Consider the following 19,758-nt stretch of genomic DNA (forward strand, 5'->3'; position numbering starts at 1 on the left):
CTTAATGTCTAACCCTCCGAAACCTAAGTCCTCCCATCTGTTCTCTGATGCTCCTGAGACACTTGATGGTGATCCTCCTGTATGATGAAATGAAGTGCTCACCTGTAGTTTGATATTTCTTTTTACTTTGTGACTAGGAAAACCCATGTTTAAATGTTTATTTTTCCTGTATTTGGGGGTCAGAATATGCACAGAATAACGACCATGTATCTCATGCATAGCTGCTTTTCTATAGCTAGGATGGCAAGGTATTTGACTTGATTATCCCTATTTTCCAAGTCCTGTTTGATGTTATTTTGCATACATTATAGCATTGGATTCTGTCATAGAGCCCTTTTTATAGACTCGGGAAACTGAGCCTCAGAAGAGAAGTAATGTATTCATGGCCAAGCAGCTTTTGTTAGAAGCAGCAGTGTTTGTACACATCACTGGTGCTGAGTCAAATTTGGTGGTGGAATTAATAAACAAACATGCCCTATTGAAGATGTCAAAACCATGTTCTTCTCATATTTACCTTGGGTTGAGAGAGTATATCAGAACAGGGATGTGGTAAATAGTTTGCCTCAAAAAACCCGTACCCCTAATTAGATTTTGATTCAGGTTCTCTCCAAGAATGTCATGTTCATAATCTGTCTTGGCCCTTTCTAGGCAGTAATGTGATGCGATCTATCCATGGAGTTGGGGAGCTCATGACCCAGGTGGTACTTCGGGGAGGAGGCTTTTTGCCCATGACTCCCATGGCTGCTGCCCCTGAAGGAAATGTGAAGCAGGCAGAGCCAGAGAAGGAGGACATCATGGTCATGGACACCAAGTTGAAGATCATTGAAATACTCCAGGTATGGTGCAGGGAACAAGCTACTCATAGGGTCTCTGTTTAATATCTCCTCTTTCTGCTCTGATAGGGGCAGACTGTTTACCTCATCCCTGTGTATCATTTCCAAATTGACTCCTTTTAATTCTTGGTTGTCACCTCCTGCCCCTTCCCATCATGGCTTCATCTATTCTGTTATCCCAGAGCTCCCTTCAGTTACCTTAGCTGTACATCACAGTGGCCTCCCTCTCTCTGCCCAAGCCATTCATTGCCTTTGCTGTTCACTCACTGTGCTTTTCCAGGGTTCTCTTAGCATTGCAAAGTCTTCCTCCTCCTCCCTCCTCCTCCTCACCCCTCCTTCCTTTCCTCCTTCTCTTCCTTCTCCTCCTCAGTGTTCTGCCCTTTTTATCCACCCACCTACACACCCATGAATGTTAGTTGATAATCAGCTCCATCTCCCTTTTAGCACTTGGCAGCCAGCAATGAACAAAACCCATTAAAGTTCTAGTCCTAAAGAACTCCATTTTAACAGGGAGCAGAGGCACACATCATCTAAAAATCAGTGCTTAGTTATTTAAACATAAAGACGAATCAGCTGGGAGCTGGAGAGATGACAGTACTTAAAGGCATTTGCATGCTTTTCCAGAAGACCTGGGTTTGATTCCCAGACCCCATATGGGCTCACAACTGTCTATGACTCCAGTTCCAGGGAATTGGACGGCTGTCTTCAGGCCTCCATGAGTGCCAGGCATGCAAGTGGTGCACAGACAAGCATGTGGGGAGGAAAAACCCATACATATATAATAAAAATTAGTTGTTTTAAAGAAGAAGGGTCAGCTGATTTGGAGAACACTATAAGATAATGGTTTTCGATGGAGTTGTGAGAGAAGACCTCTGTAGTAAGGTGGCTTAATCAGACACAGATGCAGTGGGAGCTGGCCATTGGCATAGCTAGGACGTCTTAGGATTTAGGGAATGCAAAGAGTCTAAACTCTGAAGGTTGTTTTCAAGAAGGAATGGGAGATGGTAGATCAGGTAGAATCAATAGGAATGGCCACCCTTATTTTATTATTATTATTATTATTATTATTATTATTAAACCAGTTAAGTGGTGGTTAATATACAGTACCTACCATGTTTTTACTCTTAACAAAGCTAATGTGAGTCTTCCCACTAAGGAACTTCTTTGAGGATTAAAAAATTCTGTACATGGAGCAGAAAGAGAGCAACACAAGCTGTTGGGAGTTCAGAGATGTAATGAGGCCAAGAGTCTCAAACTGAGAACAACCCTCAACTTCTTCCCCTCCACACACAAGGAATTGGCTTGCTCTTACAATTATTCATCTGTTCTCCCCTAACATGATTGTTTCCATGTGCCGTGTCAATTGCTATATTTCTACAACTGGAAAAATATTAAAACAAAAGGAAACCTTCCTTCCTCACTAATAATTGCTCTCTGCCCATCTTCCCACCTTTCTATGTATTTTCCCAGCCTTCTGTCAGCCATCTGGGTATCCGCTAAATCTATCCAAGTTGACACCTAGAAGTAACGGTTATAGTTGGTTTTGCATTACACTGAATTTGAGGTTCTGGAAAGATATCAAACAGGATGTGCAACAGTCATTTGGGAACATGAACTAATAGCTTGGAGACAGGTCAAACATCTGTCTCCATCTGGTATCGGTGACAGCCTGAAATTGGGTAAGGTCACCCAGAGAGCTAAGCAGAAGCTAGAAGAGAGGGGAAGGAGGGGTGTCATTAGGATGCTTAAATGATGCAGCTGGCTGACTTTTCTTTTGGGTTCTAGCAACAATCCTTTGGAAAGTGTCTGCAGCGGTAGAGGTTTAGGGAATATAGGAAGTTAACAAAATGAGAGCCCAGGGGCTATACCTCAATCAGAGGAGACAATCAGAAATGTTGTAAATACAAATGAAGTGAATTTTTGGAAGTAAAAGCAACATTTCTGTCACTTCTTTTCAATTCAAAGCAGGCAACTACTTCTTAGCTTGGGCCCAGAGTTGGCTTTCAGTCATTGCTGATAGGTAGTCCTGTTTTGTAGAGTTCAGAGGTATGAATGATGTAATATTCCAGGTGTTTAACTCATCTTCAGGCTGCCAAAGTCTGCCCTGGAAGCTAAGGTATCTCGTGGGCAGACTCATGTGCCCTGCAGAAGTCTGTTACTGTTAAGATGACTGTTGAAACCAAGGCAGATATTTTACTCAGGGCTTAAGGTAATTTATGCAGCTGATACCAGACCCTGCCAGCGGGCAGATGCTTGGCGTAGCATTCACGATGGTGTGTTAATGTAATCAAAGTGTTTCCATTTCTGCTTGAATCTCCAGTTTATTTTGAACGTGAGGCTGGATTATAGGATCTCCTGTCTCCTGTGTATATTTAAGCGGGAGTTCGATGAAAGCAATTCCCAGTCCTCGGAAACATCCTCCGGAAACAGCAGCCAAGAAGGGCCAAGTAATGTACCAGGTCAGTGATGCCGCCCTGGAACCTCAGCCATAGGGCGGGGCCCGGGTGGAGGGCCACTTGAGGCTCAAAACAGTATCTTCCAGAAAAAGGAAAATGTGGCTGCTCTTGAGGATTGTTGTGTTTTAAGGATTCCCTGATAATAGCATATTAGAAAAAAGAAATAAATAAACATTGCTTCTGGGGGGTAGACCTTAAGTCTTTAGGAACTGAAGATAGCTGAGGTTTATAGTGTTGGATTAGCTACAAAGCAACCCCAAACCAACAGAATCCCCAAAATACTTTCCAAGGAACTTGATTGTCCATTGGCAAGTTTTGTTCTGCATTTGAAGTCCCACTCAGCCAAAAAAAAAAAAAAAAAAAAAAAAAAAGGAGAAGGCTAAGGGAAAGACAGTGCTAGAAGTGATTCCCAGACAGCCCAAGCCTTCTTTGGATTGAAGCCATCACTCTCTTTTAGCGAGAAAAAAACGACAGGTGTGAGGTCATCTGGGCTGTCCTGGCTCCGTGGCTGTGTAGGTAATGACTGTGGCAGACTGGAGAGTCGCCTCTGAGTGTTGCTCTTGGAGCACATTAGGGCGAGTCCAGGAGAAGCAGCTTTTCAGTCCTTGCTGTACCTAACCTTCTGTTCTCTCGCCTTTCAGGTGCTCTTGACTTTGAACACATTGAAGAGCAAGCAGAGGGCATCTTTGGAGGAAGGCAAGTGTGCGTTCATTGACAGTGAGCCCTTCTAGAACTCTCTCAGGGTTTTCTTTTTTCTTTTTTATTCATTTTACATACCAACCACAGTTCCCCCTCCCACCCCTCCTCCCGCTCCCCTGCCCCGCCTCCCACCCCAGCCCCCATTCACTCGTCTAAAAGGATAAGGCCTCCCATGGGGAGTCTACAAAGCCTGGTACATTCAGTTGAGGCAGGACCCTCCCTACTGCATCAAGGCTGAGCAAGGCATCCCAGTATAGGGAATGGGCTCCAGATAGCCAGCTCATGCACCAGGGATAGATCCTGGTCCCACTATCAGGGGCCCCTGTAGCTAGAGTTTTCCTGCCTGTCCCACAGTCAGGACAAATCTCTCTCACCTGCCAGTCCCACAGCCGCTCAGACCCGACCAAGTAAACACAGAGACTTATATTGGTTACAAACTATATGGCCGTGGCAGGCTTCTTGCTAACTGTTCTTACAGCTTAAATTAATCCATTTCTATAAATCTATACCTTGCCACGTGGCTTGTGGCTTACCGGCATCTTCACATGCTGTTTGTCATCGTGGGGGCTGGCAGAGCAACACATTTGCCATACAGAACATCCCACAGCAGGCCCCTCAAACAGACCAAGGTACACAACTGTTTACCATATGCAGAGGGCCTAGTCCAGTCCTGTGGAGGCTCCACAGCTGTCGGTCTAGAATTTGTGAGTTCCCACAAGTTTGGTTCAGTTGTCTCTGTAGAGTTCCCTATCATGATCTTGACTCCCCCTTGCTCATTAATCCTTCCTCACTTTCTTTGACTGGATTCCCAGAGCTGTGTTTGGTGCTTGGCTGTAGATCTCTACATCTGCTTCCATCCTCACAGGGTTTTTTTTGGGCACACCACTAACTATTTAGCCTTCAGGTTCAGTTTCTTGTACTGCTCTGTCTGAAGCTACAGAGTCACAGAACTCAGGTGATGCACACACGTGCTGCAGGTAGATTCCTGAGCTCTGAACAAGCTATTGCAACAATAACAACAAAAATAAATAAATAAAAAAGAGAACCCCACAATCTTGCCTTTAATTATGTCTAATGTGAAACCCTCTTTATATCACAGGCCTTCGTTTTAATATAAAACATTATTACTATGGACTCACATTTATAAGAATAAATACCCTGTGTGCACAGCATTATAATTAGCATATTTGGTTTGGTTACTTATTGCTTAATAACATGCATCTCCGAAAGTGTTAAGAATTTGAACACCAACCACAGTTCTCTGGGTTGACTGGGGCTTTGCTGAGCAGTCCTAGTCACTGTTGGGTCTGCTGGGAATGGCACGGCTTGCCTGTTTTCATTGTATTTCTGGTGCCTTCAAAAGAATATGTTAGAGCTGAGGCTTCAACCTTGCTCCACATGGTTAGTTTGTGCTTCTTTATAGAGAGAACAATGGCTGATTTCCAGAACAAATGTTCCAAGAAGACAAGCCAACAGTCAGCAAGTGCTAATTACATGTCTGCTTGCACTGTGCTCACTGTGTTTTATTGGCCAAGGCCAGTGTTAGTAATAAAGAGAACTACATAAGGATGTGCATAGTACAAAGGCCCACTCTACTAGGAACTGTGAATGTTAGCAGTCTGCCTCAGTGCTTAATATTTTTTTTTAAAAAAAAGTGACATTTGAGGTACATCTTTTTGCAGTTTTTTGAGTTCACAGTGATGACACTAAGTATCATATGACAACTCAGATCTCCAGCCATTTACCTCATCTTGAACAGCAGTGAAACCATCGTGCCTTTTTAGGTGTACAGTGTGACTACAATATTCCCACATCTGGTCCTCTCTGTACTTTTCTTATTTGCTTGCAGCCATGAAGGTCTCACCATTTGTCACTCATGCAACTGTAGACACAGCATAGGTGCTAACGTAGTAATTGTCCCGGGGTGACCAGTTGTGAGGTGACTTACCGTTCAATTCAGAGTCTATTTATTGATCTTCACTCTGTAAATAACAAGAATTATCATAGATATTAAAGTAACCCCTGGTAAATATGTTGGCTGAACATTGCTCCTTTGGAGCAGACTGAGTTTTTTATTGGTTCGTTCCAACACTTCAAAGCAAGAATCCTGGGACCAAACCAGCTGGTGACAATATTCATGTAGAACAGAGAGTCGTGGTTCGAGTACTTGTGTGGCCGCTTGACACTACCCATCATCAAAATGTGGGGTGAGCAGACTGGGTATAGTTCAAGATTCCTAAGAGCCACAGACTAGACATTTTCAAAGCTGAGTTTTCATTACAGATGATTTAGTAAGGGCTGAGTTACAGCATTTTACACAAAGAAGCTTGGAAGAAGCACATCCGTTGTAGATTTCAGAGCACAGGTGAAGCACAGTGGAAGCACACTGTGAGTTAGGTGTCGTCAATCTTGTAGTGTCAGCCCTGTTAGCCTAGGAGCATGAGGGCTTGGGTTTAAAAATCTATAGTTATAACGTCTTAATTGTCCCTTCTGCTCACGTTGTAGCCGAAGATAAAACACGGTTGTCTTGTAAAAGAAATTGATGAAAAGTGAGGTTCCATTGCATGGAGTAGTGTTCGAGCTGCAGTTCTGCTCTGTCGGGGCTCACACGCTTGACCCTGGGCCTGCGGTTTACTTGCTTTCTCCCTCTTTCTGCGTCCCTGTAGTGAGGAGAACACACCGCTGGACTTGGATGACCATGGTGGCAGAACCTTCCTCAGGGTCCTGCTCCACTTGACAATGCACGACTACCCACCTCTGGTGTCTGGGGCCCTGCAGCTCCTCTTCCGACACTTCAGCCAGAGGCAGGAGGTCCTTCAGGCCTTCAAGCAGGTACTTCCTGTAGCCAGCGTGGCTGTTGTGTATCAAAAGAACTGTTGTGTGTTGTGTAGTAAAAAGATTGTGTGTGTGTGTGTGTGTGTGTGTGTGTGTGTGTGTATGTTTTAAAGTTTGTGTAATTAACGGATTGTGTTCCTTAAGGTTCAACTGCTGGTTACCAGCCAAGATGTGGACAACTACAAACAGATCAAGCAAGACTTGGACCAACTGCGATCCATTGTGGAAAAATCTGAGCTGTGGGTGTACAAAGGCCAGGGTCCCGATGAGCCCATGGATGGTGCCTCTGGTGAAAATGAACATAAGAAGACGGAGGTGGGCAAAACCCAAGTTAGGTTTCCCAAGTGGCTTTCCTGCTTCTTGAAACAAAGAAGCATCCCCTCCTAGTCTTACATATAAATGCAGGCGATAGATTGTGTCTTAATCCCAAGAGTTGCTTGCTACGTAGCCAAGGTAACAGCTGTTCTCCTAGGAAATTAGCTACAAAATCAAAATTAAGATGTATTTCTGGTCAACCATGGACCACATAGAAGAGACTAGTTGAGTCAAGTATAGCACTAGATTTCCCACAGAGACCAGTAGGGAGTGGCCTTCTGTGACCATGACATCTTCTTCCAAAGGTCGAAGCATAGGTGAATACCTTGGGCAGCCTGACTGGTGAAAGACGATGCAGAATGTGTGCGCTTTCTTAAAGGGTGATGTTTACCCAAAAATAGACCCTGAGAGGCACTGACCACACGCATGTTCTTTTTGGTCTCTAGGAGGGGAGTAACAAGCCACAAAAGCATGAAAGCACCAGCAGCTACAACTACAGAGTGGTGAAAGAGGTGAGCTGCCCCTGCCTCCCTGGTCCTCATCTTTCTCTAGGGAGCGTTACCAGCGATGATAGGCAAGTTGAAGGCATAACTGCTCGACTGTGCCCTTAACTGAACGCTTGGGTTTTAGCCTCAGGTCTGAGTTTGAAACCCTGCTAGTCTATGAATTAACTGAGGGCTCTCAGTCCCTCACCTTTTGTAGGCAAAGTTTTTTTTAAAAAAATAGGTACTACATAATTCTCAGGTTTTAAAGCGGATCAAAGGTTCATTCATACAATCACTAAGAGTTTGCATCCATGCTCGGCTTTAGAAATCTCTGCATATAGTAGTTTGGGGTTGTGAGCTTTGTGTTTTTTTTTAATCCCAGCAGAGCCCTCCTAAGTCTTGGCAGTTGGTGTCTGGTCAGATCATTTAAGTGGCCCATGCACTCATTTCACTGGCTGTTCAAACCTAGATGTGCCATTTATTCTGAATGACACGCTTTTCTCACGTTGATTGGGTTCCATGCGATCAGCAGGGACACACCACACTGGAGGAATGCCCCTATCCTAAGTTGTTAATGTATCGTGTATCGTGACTTCTCCTCTTCAGGCCTCTCCCCACACTGGCGTTCTGGGTTCGTTTTCTGATGTTGCTTTCTTCCTCTCAGATTTTGATCCGACTTAGCAAGCTGTGTGTGCAAGAGAGCGCCTCGGTGAGGAAGAGCAGGAAGCAGCAGCAGCGGCTGCTGAGGAACATGGGCGCACATGCTGTGGTGCTGGAGCTGCTGCAGATCCCCTACGAGAAGGTGAGAGGGACTTGCACCCAGGCCGCTGCGTACCAGGGCGGGCCGGCTCTCCCCTCCAAACACTTCACGACTGGACGTTGTGGCAGAAGAGCAATATGTGCTTGTGACGTTAAGCAATTGTAGCTAATTTATATGAGACAGACTTCCCCACCCCTCCAATGTTTGTATTCTAGAAAGAAAAATCCCTTTCTTCTATCACGCCGAACCCTTGCTAGATGGGGACCACTGGGTCTACACCAGCGGTGACATATGTGCGTGTTGGTAGGTGCTGTTCACTCTGTCTGCCACGTGACTAAAACAAAGTCATCTCCGCAAGCTCTTGAAGGTCTGAGGAACAGGGGACTTGATTGCTCTGGCCTTTGGCATTGTCCTGTCATCTGAGTACTTACTGGACCAAGGTCTCCTTCCCCCATTGTTCTTGGGTTGTTTGCTTCCGGGAGACTGTGTTTTAGAAAGCCACTGTCTTCATTTGGTTTCTATGGCTGTGATAAACACCATGCCCAAAAGCATCTTGGGGAAGACACGGTTTATTTCATCTTAAAACTCTCATGTCACAGCCCATCATTGAGGAGAGTCAAGGCAAGGACTCAAAGCAGAAACCTGGAGGCAGGCGCTGATGCAAAACTATGAAGGCATGCTGCTTACTGGCTTGTTCCCCATGGCTTGCTCAGCTTGCTTTTTAATACAACTCAGGACTACCTGCCCAAGGATGCCACTGCCTACAGTGGGCTGGGCTATCCCATATCAATCATTTATCAAGACGTGCCCACAGGCCAATCTGATGGAGGCAACTATTCAGGTGAAATTCCAGATATGTCTGGATTTTGTTGACAAAACTCAATCACCACAGGCAGGAACCTAACTACTCAGCATCTATCGAGACAGACAAGACTCTTGGAAAAGCATTCACTCAAACCTTGCAATAGCAGTGAGGTTTTGCGGTTTATCCACTTGACATATTGGGAAACTGAGGCCTAGGGAAGTTTGCTGTGACTCTGGAGTGCTTAGCTAATCGTAACAATCTCAGCAGCTGAGCCATTGGTGCAGCATCATCTCCTGCAGCAAGCCTGCTGCTGAGGGACTGCAGGTTGCCCAGCACCAAGCTGCACCCCTTGTGCTCCTTAACTCGCATTGTCCTGTGGACGTGCTGTCCTGAGGACACTATGGCCGGGAAGGTTCAAGGTGACACAGCTGTGCTCCCCTGTGGAGTCCGCTACTTGACATTCTAGATAGTGCCATACACAGAAGCTACCTTCTCAGTCAGGGAGAAGTTATGAATCAGGTGAGCTGGACCTTTCCCCAGCCACAAGGAAAGCACAAGCTGAATCCTTCTGGAGCGTCAGACTTGTAGGTAACTTGGAGTTAATACAGGTGCGCGGTCATCCACCCTTTTCTAGTATGTAGTATGGGGGGATGATTTGATGGCCATAGCTTGGTCCTTGGCTTTAATGATAGCCGTTCAGAGAGCAGTGTTAAAGTATGTACAACCAGATTGATATTGAAGTTGATGCCTCTAAGACAGAACTAACACACACACTCTCCCTCTCTCTTCCTCTCTCTGTCTCTCTGTCTCTGTCTCTCTGTCTGTCTGTCTCTCTCTCTGTCTCTCTCTTTCTGTGTGTATATGGGGGAGTACTTGCTTACTCACTGTGGGATGATCACAGACAGTTCAATTTGTGAGAATGATAGCGATTCCCAACAAGTAACATCTTGTAACACAATGTCTTCCAAACCCACCTTGTAAAGATAGCCTTTAAACCCCAGAAGCTCTTCACTGCCCTGAGCTTAGCAGATTCTTTTTCTAGTAGAAGAAATGGAAGCATGCAGGACTTTTAAGTTGCCACTCTCAGCCAGCAGTATCCCTGTGTCCTGAGTCCTCCGATGTCTAACATCTAGAACACATTTTGCCCACAAATTAGAGGTAGGTGTGGTGCCCACTCCCACCTACAGAGACTTGTTATTAAAGTCCTGTTGTTCCTCTCGTTTTGTTTCATTACCATAGCTGCATCACTTGTTCCTGATGGGTACGTCCTGTCTTCTCCCAGGGTCGGGTTATTTTTTAGGCCAGAGTTGACAAGTTGTAAATATGGGCCAGTGCCAACCCACTGCCTGTTTGTGCCTAGCAAGTCAGCATGTCTAGGTAATTTCATAAGTGCCCGCAGTGTTTTAGGTTTAGCTTCTTGACTCACTAATCCTAAAATTTTTCTGCCTCGTTCTTGAAGTTTGCTGAGCTCAGTTCAAACCAGAACCGATAGCTGACTTACCCTGCTCAATGACTGCCTAAGCACTGCGTGTGGATTTTCTCACTTCACCCTCCTAATGACTATACAAAGTGTGCACTTGTGTTTATCTCCACTTACGGATGAAAAAATGGAGACACAGAGTATTGAAATAACTTGTTCTAGCTCCCACAGCTAGGAAGTCCGTGTCCGTGTGAGATCGGAGCAAAGCAGACAGCGTGAGGGTCCTCATCCCTTGCTGCAAGTCTGCCTCCAGGAAGGGGAGGTCGATAAGAGATGCAGGAGGCAGACTGTTGGAAGGAGGATGTGAATGGTGACTGGTGACTTCCACTTTGGAGAGTCTCAGTCTCCCTTTACTGCCCCAAAAGTTTGCGATTGAGAACTGGGCAGAATGACAATAGGTTTTCTGTTTTCTAACAATATTTAACTCTTTACTAACACTAAAAATATTAATATGAAATAACATATTATGTGTGAATTATGGAAGAGTCACATGACCAATCGTGGTATGCTCAGGGCAGATATTGTCCCATTCTTCAGAAGGGAAAGCTAAATCTTAGTTTACAGATATGACTCAGGTTACAGAGAAAGCAGTATAGTGGAAGCAGTTGTCCTAATTTATATAATCTAAGGACTTTTCGTCTCTTCCCTGGTATGTGCTGCTGGAAGTTGATATGCTTGACAATGGGTGAACTCTAAAAAGTCAGCAGATGAGCTGAGGATTTACCAGCAGGGGTGAAATGGGCCCTGCTCCACCATCCACTTCCATCGCAAAAGCAAGGATTTGGAAATTCAGCCAGTAGTAGACAGTGGGATCCTTCTGTTAACTTTGACTCTGTGGCCTTTTCCTATGCAAAATCATTGTGTTTGTGCTAGTGGCCAGTGGGAAAGAATTCATTTTCAGTCATTGGGCATAAATCTGTTTGTTCCTGGTTGCTTCTCAGTGGGTCATGCAAGCACCTCACTCTACCCACAGTGCCCTGGGCACAGGTGTCTGGATCCCACCTTGGTAGAAGGTATTAGCATGAAGTAGAAGCCTCAGAATAAGTGCTTTTCCTGTCTCTGCTCCCATACAGGCCGAAGACACCAAGATGCAGGAGATAATGAGGCTGGCTCATGAATTCCTGCAGAATTTCTGTGCAGGCAACCAGCAGAATCAAGCCTTGCTGCATAAACACATAAACCTGTTTCTCAACCCAGGGGTGAGTTCGGAAGCCTCTGGGCAAACCTGTATGGGGAGAACTGTGGGGAACCAGTTGTCCTTTGATACTGTGTGCTCTGGAACTTGTTAGAGTGTATCATTCATTCCAAAGGAGAACATTTTGACCAGCTGCCAGGACATAGGTACTCCATATTGTGAGTCCAGGATGCTATGGGTACGTAGGAGGAGAGTAGTAGGGCAAAGAAGGTACATTTCTGTTTCTTCCTAATAACATTACCGTGTCACAGTTACCAATACAAAATGAGAAGTCTCAGTACTTAGCTAAATATGTAATGTGCCGCCCACAGAACACTTCTATATTGCATGTTTGTTAAGTACATATTCCTGGATATATTAAGTGAATGTAACACATTTTGTTTAAGATGCTGTCACACTTCACGCATTATCTTACATACTGCATTTTTTTTTCCAATTAACACATCGTTGATGCCTTTGTAAATCAGAGATAAGTGTTTTTTTCTCACTATCTTCGATGGCTCAATGGCATTCGATAAAATGGCTGTAAGTTAAAGTTGACTTCCTTATTAGTAAATAATTAGGCACTGTCTACTTTTTGGTTTTGTAAATAACACTGCAAAAGATATCTTTGTATGAGCAAATACACATACTCAGTAGAACTACTGGAGCTCTCTGTGAAAAGGATTTCTGAATAATAGGATTATGTATGCTCTTTTGTTTTAAAAAAGGGGGCAAAAGATAAAAGATAGAAGACCTACCTTATATTAATTATAAAACTCAGTATCTATGAGTAACTCTGGATAATATGTGCAAAACAAAGTTCCTAGAACATACCATGGGATGTCTTCATGACTCTGTGGCAAGCCACGTTACAGTGTGCGAAGAACACTAATTAAAAAGAAAAGTATCGATTAATGGAACCTTGTTAAAATTAGCTTCTATTCCCATGATGCCACCAAGAGCAGCCAAGAGCAAGCTACAGAGTAGAAGATGACATTTGCATTACGTGTGTTCAGCAAAGAGTTGATACCCAGCATCTTTATAAAGAAATTTTTAATAAGTCAGTTAGGGAAATGGAAGAGAGCCTTTCTTTTTTTTTTAAAAAAAAAAAAAGGGCCAAAACACAGCTAGTTGATGAGACAAAGTCTTCAAACCATTATGAGTTATCAAACAAATGTAAATTGATAGACAAGATTTGACTAAAATAAAAAAGACTGTTGATAAGGGTATAGAATAGCTGTATTGGGCAGGAGGCATAGCTCACTGCCTAGGGCACATGTTGCTCTTGCAGAGGATGAGGGTTCAGTTTCTAGCACCCACATGGTGGCTCACAACCATTCATAACTAGTTCCAGAGGATCTGACACCCTCTTCTGACTTCAGCATTCACCAGGCACACACGAGGTATACATACATACATGCAGAGAAAACATTTATACACATAAGTCTAGAACAGCTGTATTATACTGTAAACTGTACTATAAAATATACACAACGCCTTTTCACAAGCCACTTAGCAGTATCATGTAAAAACAAGAAGTTCGCTAACAAATGGAGTAGCGGGAAGCAAGAATGAGAAGCATGCTCACATGTACAAGTGCTTCTGGGTTTTAGTGGCCTTGTTTATCGCCTGGTTTAGCCTGTTCTGGCCTCTTTCTGACCACATCCTTGTGCTTGGTCCTTGTCTTGTGCCAGATCCTGGAGGCAGTGACCATGCAGCACATCTTCATGAACAACTTCCAGCTGTGCAGTGAGATCAACGAGAGAGTGGTCCAGCACTTCGTTCACTGCATAGAGACCCACGGTCGCAATGTCCAGTACATAAAGTTTCTCCAGACAATTGTCAAGGCAGAAGGGAAATTCATTAAAAAGTGCCAAGACATGGTCATGGCTGAGGTGACAACCCAGTATTTCCATCTCCCTCCATCTGGTGTTCTGTAGAAACTTAAGTTAGTCCTATCTATGTGATTTGGCACCCTCTTGAGGAGCCATATGGAAGGGAAGGGTGTACTTGTACATGTGCAGAGTTTCACATTTGTAGCTTGGGCAAGAGTGATTGATTCTTCGGAGCAGTAAATCTATTACTTGTAAGGCAGTTTGGCTTGAATTCTTCCGACAGAACAAAAGGAAGATGAACGATAAACCAGCATCTATGTAGAGATTAAATGTGAGTGAGCCCAGAATGCCAGACCAGCTTCCTCTTTCGGAATTATGACTTTTTATTTAATTACTCACCTAATTAATTAGCTTCAACGGTTTCGACTTAATAATTTCACAAGGAGCATCTGGTCTGCAGAGTGGAGGCAGGAGTTTCATTTGTTTCTTTGCGGAAGTTGGTTCTGTGTGGTGAACATGGTCTTTGATTAGGAAGGCCCATCCTTCAAACATGGTGATGGCTCCCATGGGACTTGAGTAAACTCACCCTGTACTTGGATTGATTGTGCTATCTACATCTATGGCTCTAGGGCCAGGAGAGTTGGCTCAGCCTAGGGTACAAATGCCTGTTGCATTGTTTACTGACTTGCATGTGTTGCCTTTCGTGTCTTGATAGCTCAAGATTTCTGAGCATTTCTATTAAATGAGTGTCTTCATGTACTTTGTGGACTAAATGAGGTAGTGATAACAACAATAGTAGCTAACATTTACATGAAGCCTACAGTAGTCTGCATATTGTTCTGAGAAATTTGTACATGATCATTTATTTATTCTATACAACAAAACTCTGAGTCATGGGTCGCATTTTTGTCCCTATTTTTACTTAGAAAAGAAACAGAGGCACAATGAGGTTAAGTAACCTAGCAAAAGTATTTGTCTGGGATCTAGACCCTTGACTAGTACTCATTAAAGCTGGTTGCTAATAAGCGAGTAGACTCCTGGGGGAAGTAACGCAGTGGTAGAGTGCTTGACCAACATGCATAAGGTCCTCGCCTCAATCCCTAGTAGTTCCAAAAAGTCAAAATAAAATCCTGCACCTACTGAGTGGAGGATACATTGGCAGTGACTACATTGTACTTATTGAGTTTATTTTGACTTCTGTGTCAACCCTTTTTTAAACTTTTGTGCTTCGTATAGTGCTAAAATTGGTGTGTAGTAAAATAGGTTTGTTAGAAGCCACATCCTAGGAGACAAATAGGTATGCATCACCATCCTTAGCTAAAATGACTTGCCTTTTTGATGAGGGCTGAAAGGAACACATCTTAGTTAGAAGTGGATAATTTATGATCAAAGAGATAAGACATTGGATGGAAGATTTGCATCAGGATGCCTTCTATAGTATACCAAAAGATGGAAATATTTAAGCTAGAAAAACAATAGCCTGAGAGTGTGGGCCTAGCAGTCTTTCCATGGAATATTCTGCTGTACTGCCTGGTCTTCCCCTAGTAGATTTGTTATGACCACCATGATTACTTCTATGTCCTTGGATTCACGTGATGCTGTTAAGAAATGTTGTTTGGTCAGTCTAGAAACAAGTGGGATCTAGATGAGTTTAGTGATACAGACATAACTTGCTCAAAGTCTGTCTTACTGTACACATAGAATTTTGTAAGGTTGCCTCACTCCTGAAAGCTTGTTTTTTTCTCTGTGTAGCTTGTCAATTCTGGAGAGGATGTCCTCGTGTTCTACAATGACAGAGCCTCTTTCCAGACTCTGATCCAGATGATGCGGTCCGAGCGTGACCGGATGGATGAGAACAGCCCTCTCATGTACCACATCCATCTGGTGGAGCTCTTGGCCGTGTGCACAGAGGGCAAGAATGTGTACACAGAGATCAAGTGCAACTCCTTGCTCCCGCTTGATGACATCGTTCGTGTGGTCACTCATGAAGACTGCATCCCCGAGGTGAGCAGCTTGGCCCTAACAGCACCTGTCTCCTGGGCTCTGTGACACAGATGGGGGGGGCGTGGCTGAGTGGAGACATGGTGGCTGGCCAGTTAAGACCTCGAGTTTAACACCTTATAGCTCATGTTGCAAAAAATTTTCACACCACTGTTGTTTTCCTGGATATTGATTTTGTGTGAGAAGAACAGGAGGCAAATTAGCCTCTGCTTCTTCATAGTGAGTGGACTAAAAGCCTCAGGGCTGTGGAACTAATACAGCCCAGAGAGGATGTGCCTCCAATGAACTGCCTAGAAGTGAGGCTAACAATGGATTGAGATATCCTTCACCTGTAGGTTAATTCTTTCAAGCAAAAACTCTTAGTACAGAAATAATGAGGGACCATTCTACAAAATTGGAAACTACGGGTAACTGTAAGAAATAAAAACTGGTGTATAATTTCACTTCCTTCAAAGCCAGTTTTGGTGGCATATGCCACTTATCCCAGGAGACAGGAGCAGGAGGATTGCCATGAATTTGAGGCTAGCCTGAGCTACCTAGCAAATACCAGGCCATGCAGAGATACACAGTAAAACTCTATCTTAGACAGACCAACAAAGAAGTAAATCTCTTTGCCTGTTTTCCCCATTTCCTTCTGTATAGCACTTGTGTTTTACTATATCCCACTCTCACCATGGTTTGTTGTGGGATATTTGGACACTATGTGAAGATGTATTGCTGTGACTGGTCTAATAAAAAACGGAAAGGCCAACAGATAGGCAGGAGGTATAGGCAGGATTTCCAGGGAGAGACAGGAAGAGAAGGAAGAATATAGGTGTGCAGGAGAAACCAGGAGATGGGGAGAGGAAACAGGAGATGCAAGATGGAAGAAAGGTAATGCCCACGTGACATAAGGTAGATTAATATAAACAGGTTAATATAAGTTATAAGAGCTAGTTAGGGACAAGCCTAAGCTATAGGCTGAGCTTTCTTTCGTAAGTCTCCATGTCATTATTTGGGAGCTGGCTGGCTGAACAAAAATACTTGTTACAATGGTTCCTTTTAATTCCTGGTGTCTGTAGTTACTCCAAACAATACACTCACATCTAAAGATCTGGGCCTCACAAATAAGAGAAAAATGGCATTTGTCTTTTCTAGGTCTGTATTATCTCAGTTATATAATATTTTCTAGTTCCATCCATTACCTGAAAATTTCACGATTTCATTTTTCTTTATAGCTGACTAGAATTCCATTGTGTATCTATACCACAATTTTATTGTCCATCCATCAGTTTAAGGATATTTAGGTTGTTTCCATTTCCTAGTGCTGGACCACTGGGGACATTTCTGCAAGACATCTGGTGATGTCTGATTCTGGAAGACTTGCTTTCCTTAACATCCCTCCTCCCTCAAGAGCTCTCATTGCACCACAGCCCTGTCAACACTTGATACTGTCTGGTCCCTTTGGTTTCGATTGGCTCATTGTGGAGTGATGCTGGTGCTCAGTTAATTTTCTGAGTATTTATGTACCACGTAATTCACTCATTTAAACTGTACCAGTCAGTGGGTGTTCTCACAGAGTTATATAGTCATCCTCTGTTCACCCCCAAAGAAGCCCAGACTAGCTGGTAGCCACTCTGTTTCCTTCAGTTCCCCTTGGCCTAGATAGTCACGGATTTCTCTCTGCCTCTTGTGGCCATTCAGTATAAATGAAATCACACCTGCATGTCTTGTTCTGGCTGGATTGTTGCACTTAGCATAGTTTTTCACAGCTTGTGCAAGTTTTACATGCATTGGTACTTGATTATTGCCAAGTAATCTTCCTTATATCAAATCCACATTTTGTTTCTCCAGCCGACGCCGATACAGTTTTGTGCTGTTTCCACTGTCGGCCGTTATAGAGGGTGCTGCTGGGGACATCTGCATTCACATTGTGTGTGGACATAGGTCATGTCTTCCCTGCTTCCCTCATTGCAAACATCTCCCAGCCTGAGCAGTGTCATACTTAACAGTGCCTTCCCAAATGAGAACAGTGCTGTCGAACCTGAGCCTCTAATTTGGTCAGAGTTTTTTCACCAGATTCTATCTCAAGACCATAAAAACATTCTCTTGCCGGGTGGTGGTGGCGCAGGCTTTTAATCAATCTCAGTGAGTTCAAGGCCAGCCTGGTCTACAAAGTGAGTTCCAGGACAGGCTCCAAAAGCGACACAGAGAAACCCTGTCTCGAAAAACAAACAAACAAACAAACAAACAAAACCATTCTCTCCCTAAAGCTTGATGGTTTTGAATTTTATAATTGTGAATTTGGAAAATCAAAAGGCCACAGAAACAAAAGCCAGCAGGGGAAGTGGAGTGACGCTGTGCACCGTGCCTCACTGTGAGGAGGATGGAGCTCGTGGGCTCCTGGGTACCAAGCGGGGTTTTCACAAAAGCTTCTTCTGCCTGCAGGTTAAAATCGCCTACATTAACTTCCTCAATCACTGCTATGTGGACACGGAGGTGGAAATGAAGGAGATTTACACAAGCAATCACATGTGGAAATTGTTTGAGAATTTCCTCGTGGACATCTGCAGGGTAAGGCTTGTGTGTGTGTGTGTGTGTGTGTGTGTGTGTGTGTGTGTGTGTGTGTGTGTGTGTGTACACATGGGCATGTGAGTATGATATGTCTGTCATCCCTGTTCAGAAATGCCGTAAAACCAACTGTGAATTTTATTCTGTGAATTTGTGAGTCTCTTCATAAGACTTGATTATTTTTAATCCTTACTGGTTTTCTTTTTAATAATTCCGTATTTTATTTTGTATTATAAGTGATTTTTATAACTCAAGGTGTAAAACTAATGAATTTATTTTAAAATTTATTCTTTAACCTTATAAAGGGCTACTCTTATTCTAAGCAGAAAAATTATGTAGCGGATAGATAAAAATCCAAGGCATTTTCTCATTCCAAACCCATGAGGTCAGATATTACACATTGTGGCCTCCTATTTCAAAATGCATCTCAGTAAAATTTGATTAAAGAACATAGGGCCTCAGGGTGCATTAGGCTCTCCTCATTATGTGGGCGACAGAGAGTAGGCAGATAACTTATCTGGGGGCAGTTTACCTTTAAGGGAAATTGCCTACTCTACTTTCGATCCCATTTGCTGCTCTTCAAGGTTTCAGACTTGCTGGGTACAGGCAGGAAGTGGGATGAATGGCCATGCAGTCTCTTTCCAATTTTATTCTTCTATGTTAGGTCATGCTACTCAAGCTGGGTTTTCTTCTCTTTCCACAGTGCATACTTTGTTTATTTATTTATTTGCTCTAATTACTTCTTTCTGGGATAAATTCTGACTTATAGATCTTTACTTCTGTCCTGTGATTGGTGATCACTGGGGGAGGTGATGGGTTTCTCAATATCCTGGAGCAGGCGTTTCCAGCATGCGACTGTCTTCCAGGCCTGTAACAACACGAGTGACAGGAAGCACGCAGACTCGATTCTGGAGAAGTACGTCACTGAAATCGTGATGAGCATTGTTACCACGTTCTTCAGCTCTCCCTTCTCAGACCAGAGTACCACTCTGCAGGTGAGAACTGCCTCTGGCAACACGGTTTTCATGTGGTCATCTGCAGTCCAGGCCTAGGCAGCATGGAGTAACTGCTGTAAATGAGCTACTCTGCAAAGTTAGAATGGAAGGTCGCTTTGTCAGGGACCCTTGGGAGCAGAAATGCAGTTGACCATAGTAGCTATAGGTATTGGCTCTGGGACCTCTCCTGTCTTCACATACTGAAACCCAGGGATGCTCAAGTCTTGAATACTAAATGGTGTAATAATTGTATAGAATTTACATACAACTTACCCACATGTTTCCGAAGACTTTAAGGTATCTCTAGAAGACTTATAATGAGCTGTACCATGCAGCTGCTGTGTGAATAGTAGGTCTACTATATTGTCCAGGGGCTGAGACAAGGAAAAATGTGGTACGAATCCCATACAGATCTGATCATTTTTCAGATATTTTCAGTCCTTGATTAATTCTGCAGATGGAGAACCCAAGGATACACAAGATTGACTATACCTAAAATTCTTTTATTCCAACCTCTCTTCAGTAATCTCCA

General features: G+C 43.6%; 1 protein-coding gene across 12 annotated transcripts in view; it reads left to right on the forward strand.

Annotated features, from left to right (window-relative positions):
* Itpr1 (inositol 1,4,5-trisphosphate receptor type 1) overlaps positions 1 to 19,758 on the forward strand; it is a 341,014-nt gene that overhangs the window by 175,735 nt on the left and 145,521 nt on the right. For all 12 annotated transcript variants that reach the window (XM_059258296.1, XM_059258297.1, XM_059258299.1 and 9 more), the window contains 12 exons: positions 649 to 836; positions 3,154 to 3,292; positions 3,931 to 3,991; positions 6,655 to 6,820; positions 6,968 to 7,138; positions 7,585 to 7,650; positions 8,288 to 8,425; positions 11,742 to 11,867; positions 13,540 to 13,740; positions 15,433 to 15,684; positions 18,109 to 18,234; positions 19,098 to 19,226. In XM_059258296.1, the coding sequence (XP_059114279.1) occupies positions 649 to 836; positions 3,154 to 3,292; positions 3,931 to 3,991; positions 6,655 to 6,820; positions 6,968 to 7,138; positions 7,585 to 7,650; positions 8,288 to 8,425; positions 11,742 to 11,867; positions 13,540 to 13,740; positions 15,433 to 15,684; positions 18,109 to 18,234; positions 19,098 to 19,226 (1,763 nt within the window). The remainder of the gene's footprint in view (positions 1 to 648; positions 837 to 3,153; positions 3,293 to 3,930; positions 3,992 to 6,654; positions 6,821 to 6,967; positions 7,139 to 7,584; positions 7,651 to 8,287; positions 8,426 to 11,741; positions 11,868 to 13,539; positions 13,741 to 15,432; positions 15,685 to 18,108; positions 18,235 to 19,097; positions 19,227 to 19,758) is intronic.

This window comes from Peromyscus eremicus, chromosome 3 (assembly GCF_949786415.1).
Source record: "Peromyscus eremicus chromosome 3, PerEre_H2_v1, whole genome shotgun sequence".
In the NCBI taxonomy this organism is placed as follows: Eukaryota; Metazoa; Chordata; class Mammalia; order Rodentia; family Cricetidae; genus Peromyscus; species Peromyscus eremicus.